This window comes from Zonotrichia albicollis, chromosome 11, assembly GCF_047830755.1.
Source record: "Zonotrichia albicollis isolate bZonAlb1 chromosome 11, bZonAlb1.hap1, whole genome shotgun sequence".
NCBI lineage: Eukaryota > Metazoa > Chordata > Aves > Passeriformes > Passerellidae > Zonotrichia > Zonotrichia albicollis.
The window spans coordinates 16888358-16897444 of record NC_133829.1 but is presented as its reverse complement, the minus strand read 5'-3'; the positions used below and the strand labels follow the sequence as shown (position 1 = coordinate 16897444).

Genomic DNA, 9087 nt, shown 5'->3' with positions numbered 1-9087 from the left:
TTTCAGCCTGTTTTCCTCTTAAGACATAATTTTACCTTGGGTGGGGGGATGGGAGGAGATGGGCCCATTCCCCCTCCCTCTGTCACTTTGTTCTGTCGCTTCCCAGCTGTTCCATCATTTTAATCTGCAGAGATTGTCTTTATATTTCGGGAATGAAATGATTTCCCACAAGCCGGGATTGGGGTTTGGATCCGCGCTCATTTTTCAGGACCAGAGAAGAAAAAAGGGAGAAATGGCTGTTAAAGCCAGGCTGGCCATCTGGAAGGGAGGTGCGTGGCTGATGCCATTAATTGCTCACTCCCCAAGGCCTGGAATGAGGCTGCAGTCAAAGGGAAGAGCAGGAGTGGGAGTGGGGCTGGAGGGAGCCAGGGAATGATGCAACACAATCAATGCCTGCTCCGTCCTCCTCCTCGTTTAGGTGATCAATGAACGCCCTCGTGCCTGTGTTCTGGGGGCTGAGAGCAGCTTCAGTACTAATTAATATCATACAATCACAGGATCACAGAATCCCAGAATGGCTGGAGCCAGAAGGGACCATAAAGCTCCTCCAAGCTCCAAGCCCTGCCATGGGCACGGACACCTTTCACTACCCCAGGCTGCTCCAAGCCCTGTCCAGCCTGGCCTCAGACACTTCCAGAGATGGGAATACTTCCAGGGATATCATTAATAGGATAAAGGGGAGGGAACTTTTGGGCACCAGCCCTTGGATGGATGAGCAAACAGCAGTTGTGACTGGTGCTGGTACATATGGCTTGTTCCCAGTGTCTAGCCCGGCTTTCCCCCCTGCCAGCCCCGGATGGGGAACAGAGGGGGAGAAAGGGCGCTGGGGTGGGTTTGCTCCTCGCTGGGATGGAGCAGCCGGGAATCACGGAGGGAAGGGCGTTCGGGGGGCTCCCCGCAGCCCCCACCGTGCCTCCATCCACCGCCGTGTCCCCGGGGAGCTCCGGGGCTCCTGCTGCCTCCCGCGGGGGTGGCGGCACTCGCGGTGCCCGGGGCGGCTCGGGACGGCGGCGGCTCCGCCCGGCGGAGGGCGGCGGGGCCGGGGGAGGCGGCGGGGCCGGGCGGGAGGCGGTGCCGCCGCCGCCGTGCGGGGACACACACACCGGAGCCGTGAGAGCCCCGGTGCTGCAGCGCCCGCTCCGCTCTGCTCCCGGCCGGGACCGCTCCGCCATGGGCGGCCGGGCAGCGCGGCCCCGCTGACCCCGCACGCTCCGGCATCCCGGTATCCCGGCATCCCGGACTCCGATATCCCGGCATCTCGGCATCCCGGCATCCCGGCACTTCGGCGCTCCAGCATCCCGGCAACTCCGCTCTGCCGACCCCGGAGCTCCGGACTCCGCCGTCCCAGGAACTCTACTCCGTTGAGCCCGGTTCCTCCATCTCCCGGCACTCCGGCATCCCGGGAACTCCGTGCTCCACCGTGCCGGGAACTCCGCTGCGCTGACCGCTGGTCCCGGCTCCTCGGGAATCCGGTACTTTGTCATCTCGGGAATTCATCTCCGCTGACCCCATCTCCTCCATAACCCCGTGCCCCGGGAACCCATCTCCCCGTGCCTGGCTCCTCCGCCTCCCGGAACCGCCACCCCGGGCACTCCGCTCTCCGCCATCCCGGGAATTCATCCCCGCCGAGCCCCTCTCCCCCGTGACCCGGGGAATTCGGCTCTGCTGATCCCGACTCCTCAGGAATTCGGTACTGTGTGAGCTTGGCTCGGCTGATCCCTCATCCTCCATAACCCCGCATCCCCTCTCCCCGCTCTCCGCTGACCGCTGCTCCTCCCCGGGATCTCATCTCCCCTGTCCCCACCTCCGCTTAACCCGGTGCCCCGCTCCCCTGGAGCCCAGCTCCGCTCATCCCGGCCCTTCCACCGCCCGGTGTCCCAGCTCCCCGTCCTCCAGCTGCCCTGGAGCTCATCCCTGTGCCCCAACTCCCCGGGCTCTCAGTGCTCCAGCTGCTCATCCCGGTGTCCCAGCTCCCCGGGCTCCAGCTGCCCTGGAGCTCATCCCTGTGTCCCCAGCTGCTCCCTAACCCGGCGCTCGGGCTCTCCGGGAGCTCCCATCCACAGCATCCCGCTGAAATTCCCCATCCCGGCCCCCAGCACCGACCATTTCTGGGCTCCCTGGCGCTCCAGCTCACCCTCAGCCCCGTTCCCCCCACATCCCCCCGCCCACCCTGCCCGGAGCCCCCCGGTGACCGCGGCTGTCCCGGCTGCAGATCCGCGCTGCCCCCCGGCCCCCGGGCCCCCCGGAGGAGCGGCCATGGCGTTCATGGTGAAGAGCATGGTGGGGGGACAGCTGAAGAACCTCACGGGCGGCCTGGGCGGCGAGGAGAAGAGCGAGGGCGAGAAGTCTCCGGCCGAGGCGCAGGGCATGACCCGCGAGGAGTATGAGGAGTACCAGCGGCAGCTGGTGGAGGAGAAGTGAGTGCGGGCGGCACCGGCACCGGCACCGGCACCGGCAGGGGCTGAGCCCCGGGGTCCCTGCGGGAACGGGGTGCTCCCGTTGCCGTCCCACATCCCGTGCATGCGAGATGGGGGGAGCCGGCGCTGGGGACAGCAGGACGGTGAGGGGGCTTGATGAGCCCCCTAATCCCTTAATCCTCTTCCTCGCCCGGGAGATGGGATTGTTTTCTCCTTCCAGGCTGCGCTGGGGGGAGGAAATTGTGGGAAAACGGGACTTTTCAGAGAAAATGGGGGGTGCTGAGGTTGGGGGGAAGGGTGAACCCCGGGATGAGGGGCACGGGCTGTTGGTGATTGCCCCGTGTGCTCCGCAGGATGGAGAGAGATGCTCAGTTTGCCCAGCGCAAGGCGGAGAGAGCCACGGTCAGGTCCCACTTCCGAGACAAGTACAGGCTGCCCAAGGTACGGCTGCCCTGGAGCGGGGCCACGAGGGGAGCCCAGCTCCAGATGGAGCTCTGGAGGCAGGGGAAGGGACAAGGACTCCCTTGGCTGGCTGGGGTTTGAGCCTCAAAGCCCAAACACAAATAAATTCCTCAAAACCATCCTTCTTCCCAAACTTTGGCCACTTTCCTTCCCCCTGAGCACCACAGCCCACCAGCCCGAGACATTGGGACTCCCAGTCTTGCTTGAACCCCTTCTCCCTGGCTTTTGCCCCCTAAATCCAGCCGGGTGAGGGAAAACCACCTTCACCCCGGACTCCCTGGGGCCGGGAGTGCAGCCAGGGTTGCACCTTCCTGGCTGGATTAGCCAGCTCAACTCCCCTCCCCGGATTATTTGGCGAACGTCTCCCACCTAAACTCCGATTTTGGAATTTCCGCACGATGACCCATTCACTGAAAACAATTTAATCAAGGGATAATTCAGCCTTTCTTGGAATTGCCACAAGCTCCTCTCCCTCCAAACCCACCCCGTATTCAGGAAGAGTCGCTCAGTGGTGAATACCCCAAATTGGAGCTGGGCTAATATTAGTTCCGGAGGGTCAGCTAAGCCAAGTGAGATTGCTCTGATTGTTTGGTGTTGTTCAGGCAGCCTGGATTCACCCTCCTGCTTCCCACCCCCTTTTACAGCCAGGAAATAAACAGCTGGAGAATTTCTTTTACCCCCTGCCAAAAGCCAGAAAAGGCAGAAAAAGAAGAGATGGAGATTTATTTTATTCCCCAGGGGAAAGTGGGATTTGTTTGGATCTGTCCCCACCATCCTTTCACTGCCTTCTCGTGCTAGAGATGTCCCTTCTCATCTCTTGACAAGTTTCTTCTGCTCATTACTGATCCCACTTGGCAGCCGGGCTGCCTCATCCCGCGTCCCCGTGGCTCCGGGCTCGGAGCTGATCCCGAACACCGCTGGGAGCAGGCGTTAAGCATAAGCCCAGCTTAATTAGGTGCCTAACTCCCTGTGGTGAGAGATAGAAACCAGTCTGCACTGGTGCTGTGCGTGGGTTTCCATCTCGCCCCTCGCTGTGGGTGCCCAGGCTCTCCTCAGGCTCCATCAGCATCCCACCCTCACCTCCAGGGACCTTCCCACATGGTCCTGGAGGTGGGAACACAGCCCTAAAACCCTCCTGAGGTGCTTCCAGGAGCCCCCTTCCCGCTGTGCCATCCCCCCTCCTGACTCTCTCCCGGCCCCTTCCAGAACGAGACGGATGACAACCAGATCCAGCTGGTGGGAGGCGACGTGGAGCTGCCCAAGGAGCTGGCCAAGATGATCGAGCAGGACAACGAGGAGGAGGAGGAGAAGAACTCGGTGATCGGGCAGCTCAGTAACATCCAGAACCTGGACCTTGATTCCTTGAAGGACAAAGCCTCGGCCACGCTAGAGGACCTGAAGCAGTCGGCGGAGAAGTGCTCCGTGATGTGACGGGGCTGAGCAGGGAGGGGACGCAGCGCAGGCTCTGGCAGGGGCTGCTGCCTCAGCGGGGACCCCAGCCACGTTGTCACCCTTGCCGTGTGTCACCCGGCTCCCCCTGAGCCGCGTGGCCCCTCGAGCCCCCGACCCAGATGTCCCTGATGTGTGGCTTTCGTTCCGTTCTCCGGGCTGAGGTTAGAGCCAGGAGCCAGCATGTGTCCCCCGTACCCCACGGCCTCCCCCGTGCCCGGGCAGGGGTGTCTGCAGCCAGAGCCGGGGAGGTGGCAGCAAGGACAGTGACCTTGGAGTGTGAGTGACCTGGGGTGTGACTGGGGAGTGACAGACCTTGGAGAGTGACTGACCTTGGAGAGTGACTGACCCTGCAGTGTGAATGACCTTGGAGAGTGACTGGCCTTGGAGAGTGATTGACCTCAGGATGTGACTGACCTTGGAGTGTCTGACCTTGCAGTGTGACATTGGGACTCCCAGCCTTGCTTGATCCCCCTCTCCCTCGCTTTTGCCCCCTAAATCCAGCTGGGTGAGGGGAAACCACCTTCACCCCGGACTAACCCTAACCCACACTGACCTTGCAGTGTGACAGATCTTGGGGTGTGACAAACCTTGCAGTGTCACTGACCTTGCAGTGTGATTGACCTTTCAGTGTGACAAACCTTGCAGTGTCACTGACCTTGCAGTGTGATTGACCTTTCAGTGTGACAGACCTCGGGGTGTGACTGACCTTGCAGTGTGGCTGACCCTGCATTGTGACTGACCCTGCAGTGTGACTGACCTCAGAGGGTGACTGACCTCGGGGTGTGACTGACCTCGGGGTGTGACTGACCTTGCAGTGGTGCCCCCACTGAGCTGCGGCTCTGCCTCCACTCAGCCTCCCAGGAACGAGCGGGAGGCTCGGATTTGCCTCGCAAGGACGAGGCAGGGTGTGGAGCACCCCCCTCCCTGCATCCCATCCCCATCCCCCGAGAAACAGCATCCCATTCCTGCCAGGAACACCAGCCCCGTGCCCTTGAGGGCCCCTCTGGAGGAGCCAGCCGGGAAGGACCTGCCATCCGATCCCTGTGGGAAGGGGGGTGCTGAAGCCTGAATTGGCTGAGCTGAGCCCGCAGCAGCCCTTGCCCGGAGCAGTGCCGTCCCTCTCCTGGGGTGGGATCCTGTCCTTGCTCCTGCCAGGAGAAGAACAAAGCCATGAGGGAAAATCTCCCCGTCCTCCCGCTCGTCGTGCTGTAGTCGTGCCGTGCTCAGTTGAGTGTTCCTCCCCTCCTGTGCTGTCCCCGTGCCATGGTACTGTTATAACCGGTGGAATAAATACCAGGAGATGTCTATGCATTTACTTTTCTCCCCCAGCTCTGCTTCCCTGGGCAAACTTTCCTGTTTTTGGGGAAAAAATATTCCTATTTTCCTGGCATCAGAATCCCAAAGAAAGGTCCTCTCCTGGCTGCGCTCACATTTGGGACTAAGGAGATGCTACAAGCAGCTCATTGGCTGCAGTCAGGTTTAAAGCAAACAAAATTCCCATTTTTCTGCAGGCTTTTTTGGCTATTTTAATACAAAACCTTCAGAACTCTGAGTCTCAGGGGCACTGCAGGATGCCCAGCACACTGCTCCAAGCAAGGACACTCTGCAGGGATGGGCCCGAGCTTGTGCAGGTGTGACCCAGCCCTGGTGGCATCCCGGCAGGCAGGGGACTCCTGTGGTGAGGCTTCCTGGAAAAACTTGGCATGCGCTGGGAATTCATTGCTCCAAATCCCGTGGGAGCTGATGAGCTGCAGTTTGGTTTTGCGAGGAAGGATGGGTCACCCAGGAAAACACAGGAGACGGTGCTGGGAAACTGATTTATCATCATCATAATTTTATTATTTTATTTTATTTTATTTTATTTTATTTTATTTTATTTTATTTTATTTTATTTTATTTTATTTTAATTATTATTACTATTGGTGCTGGATCAACCCATGCTGCACCAAGGGATTCCTTTCTGCCCCCAGCCCCCTGATAATCCTGTGCCAGGTCCAGGTCGTTCTGGGAAACTCCTGATGACCATTTCCAAGAGGGCAGACAGACAGACAGACAGACAGACAGACAGAGGCAGCTCAGGCGTGGACACACATCCTCCCAGCCCTCCAGCCCCGGGAGCAGGGGACTCCAGCAGCTCCAGGGATGTGTGCTCCCATCAGATCCCCAACCCAGCGCTGGGAGCAGCGAGAGGGGAGATTGGCAGGAGCAGCTTCAGCTCTGCGAGGAGATCATACCTGATGAGGATCAGCCCGAGCTGATCTAATCCCCACCAGGAAAGGGAGAGCAGGGAGCGGGCACGGCCCCAGCCCAGCCCTCGCTGCTCAAATCCCAGCGCCGAGGCTCAGCCCGAGGGAGAGAGCGGGATCCGAACCGGGGCGGGGACCACGGCGCTGGGATGGAGTGAGATGTCAGGATGGAGGGAGGAGAGGCTGGGATAGAAGCAGGAGAGGCTGGGATGGAGGAAGGAGATGTTGGGATGGAGGGATGAGAGGTTGGGATGGAGGGATGAGAGGATGGGATGGAGGAACGAGAGGATGGGATGGAGGGAGGACGGGCTGGGATGGAGGGATGAGGCCGGGATGGGGGCAGCAGGGGCAGGATCCTCCTCCTGCCTATTCCCTGCCCACCAAGGATGCATCAATGCCCATCCCTCGGGAGAGCAGGATCCCAACCGGAGCAGGGAACCACGGAGCTGGGATGCAGGGAGGAGATGCTGGGATGGGGGGAGGAGAGGCTGGGATGGGAATGAGAGGTCGGGATGGAGGGAGGAGAGGATGGGATGGAGGGAGGAGTGACTGGGATAGAAGCAGGAGAGGATGGGATGGAGGAAGGAGAGGCTGGGATGGGAGTGAGAGGTTGGGATGGAGGGATGAGAAGGCGGGATGGGGGTAAGAGGTCGGGATAGAGGAAGGAGGGGCTGGAATTGGGGGATGAGGCTGGCATGGAGGGATGACGCCGGGATGGGGGCAGCAGGGGCAGACTCCCCCTCCTGCCTTTTCCCTGCCCACCAGGGATGCATCAATGCCCGTCCCTCGGGAGAGCAGGATCCCAGCCGGAGCCGGGGATGCAGCCCCGCGGTTCATCCCCCCCAGAACCAGCCCGGATCCGCTCCCGCACCTTTCCCTGCCCTGCCCCCCGTGCCCGACCCCTGGGCTGCGCTCGGCGCCCTCCCGGCCCACGTGAGCCGCGCAAAGGCCGCGTGAAGCTCAGCGCGTTTATTTTAGGAGGCTCCATGACCCCCAGGCATGCGAACAGCCAGGCAGCCCCCGCTGCCCCCGCCCCGCTCCCGAGACGTGTTAAGCCTCAGCAGAGCGTTCCCGGCAGAGCCGAGCGGCGGCAGCGCCGGGGATGCTGCTGTGCCCGCTGTCCCTGTTGTCCCTGCTGCCCCTGCTGTCCTTGCTGCCATCGTTGTCCCTGCTGCCACCGCTGGGTCACTGCCTGCACTGGGGAGGAGAGGCTGGGATGGAGGGATGAGTCTGGAATTGGGGGATGAGAGGCTGGGATGGAGGGATGAGAATTCAGGATGGAGGGAAGAGAGGCTGGGAAGTAAGGATGAGGCTGGGATGGAGAGAGGAGAGGTCAGCATGGAGGGAGGAGAATTTGGGATGGGGATGAGAGGTTGGGATGGAGGGACAAGAGGTTGGGATGGAGGAGAGGTCGGGATGGAGGAATGGGGCTGGGATGGAGGGGTGAGTCTGGGATTGGGGGATGAGAAGCTGGGATGAAGGGAGGAGAGGTTTGGATGGAGGGATGAGAGGTCGGGATGGGGGTGAGGGGCTGGAATGGAGGGAGGAGAGGCTGGGATGGAGGAAGGAGAGGTTGGGATGGAGGGATGAGTCTAGGATGCAGGGAGGAAAGACTGGAATGGAGGAAAGAGAGGTTGGGATGGAGGGATTAGAGGTTGGGATGGAGGGATGAGAGGTCAGGACGGAGATGAGAGGATGGGATGGAGAGAGGGGAGGCTGGGATGGCGGTGAGAGGTTGGGATGGAGGGATGAGATCAGAATGGGGCAGAAGGGGCAGGCAGCCCCTCCTGCCTTTTCCCTGCCCACCAAGGAATCCATCCCAGTTTCCAACAGTTCCTGCTGCTGTATCCCGAGCATCCCTGCAGCCTCCATGCCATACGACTGTTCCGGGCATCAACACACAGTCTGAAAATCTTAAAGCAAAGAATAAGTGTGGATTAAAGCTGAAAATGTTGTTTTTCTCTCTCTCTTTTATAGGTCTTATGTCATTCCCTCACCTATGGGGCTGGGATTGGGATAGGTTTGTCCAAGCAAGCCCTTGCTGGTTGCTGGAAGATGCTGGCAGTAACAAATTTTGTCAATAAAATAAAATAACCTTTATTGATCTCATAACATAAATTTTATTGACAAAACTCCTGCCCTCCTGCACGAGCCCATTGCTCAGCTGGCTGCAGGATCTTCCTCCTTCCCAGTGGTGAGTGTGGGATGAGTGAGTGGTTTCCCCAATGGATAAAGCATTAAATGAGCAATTGTTAAAGTGCTGAAACAAATGAGCTGCCACGGAAGGCTGGGGAATCTCCCTTCTCCTTTTTGCAGGCAATTAAACTTCCCTGAGAGTGGCTGTGGGAAGGGATGGCCCATCCATGCACCCACTGCTGGTCCAACAGGCAGGATTAATCCAGATTACAGAGCCCTGGGGAAGCCCAAGGCTGGCTCCAACTGACCCAGCTGTCCCCAGCCCATCGTGTGCCTGACCTCGTGTCACCCCACGCGCTGGCACCGCCAGGGTG

At 60.2% G+C, this 9087-nt stretch overlaps 1 protein-coding gene across 1 annotated transcript; it reads left to right on the top strand.

Moving 5' to 3' along the window:
• The first annotated feature begins 1037 nt into the window (after positions 1 to 1037).
• CPLX3 (complexin 3) lies at positions 1038 to 5642 on the top strand. The gene is made up of 4 exons (XM_074549566.1): positions 1038 to 1472; positions 2213 to 2417; positions 2771 to 2858; positions 4086 to 5642. Exons 2-4 carry the CDS (start codon positions 2257 to 2259, stop codon positions 4308 to 4310), a joined length of 474 nt encoding a protein of 157 aa, XP_074405667.1. The 5' UTR covers positions 1038 to 1472; positions 2213 to 2256; the 3' UTR covers positions 4311 to 5642.
• The last annotated feature ends 3445 nt before the right edge of the window (positions 5643 to 9087 follow it).

Excerpts from the sequence above, each read along its gene's own strand:
- CPLX3 (XM_074549566.1), top strand. The coding sequence starts at position 2,257 with ATGGCGTTCATGGTGAAGAGCATGGTGGGGGGACAGCTGAAGAACCTC. Across the intron at positions 2,418-2,770 it reads CGGCAGCTGGTGGAGGAGAA|GATGGAGAGAGATGCTCAGT; the intron begins GTGAGTGCGGGC and ends TGTGCTCCGCAG. Across the intron at positions 2,859-4,085 it reads ACAAGTACAGGCTGCCCAAG|AACGAGACGGATGACAACCA; the intron begins GTACGGCTGCCC and ends GGCCCCTTCCAG.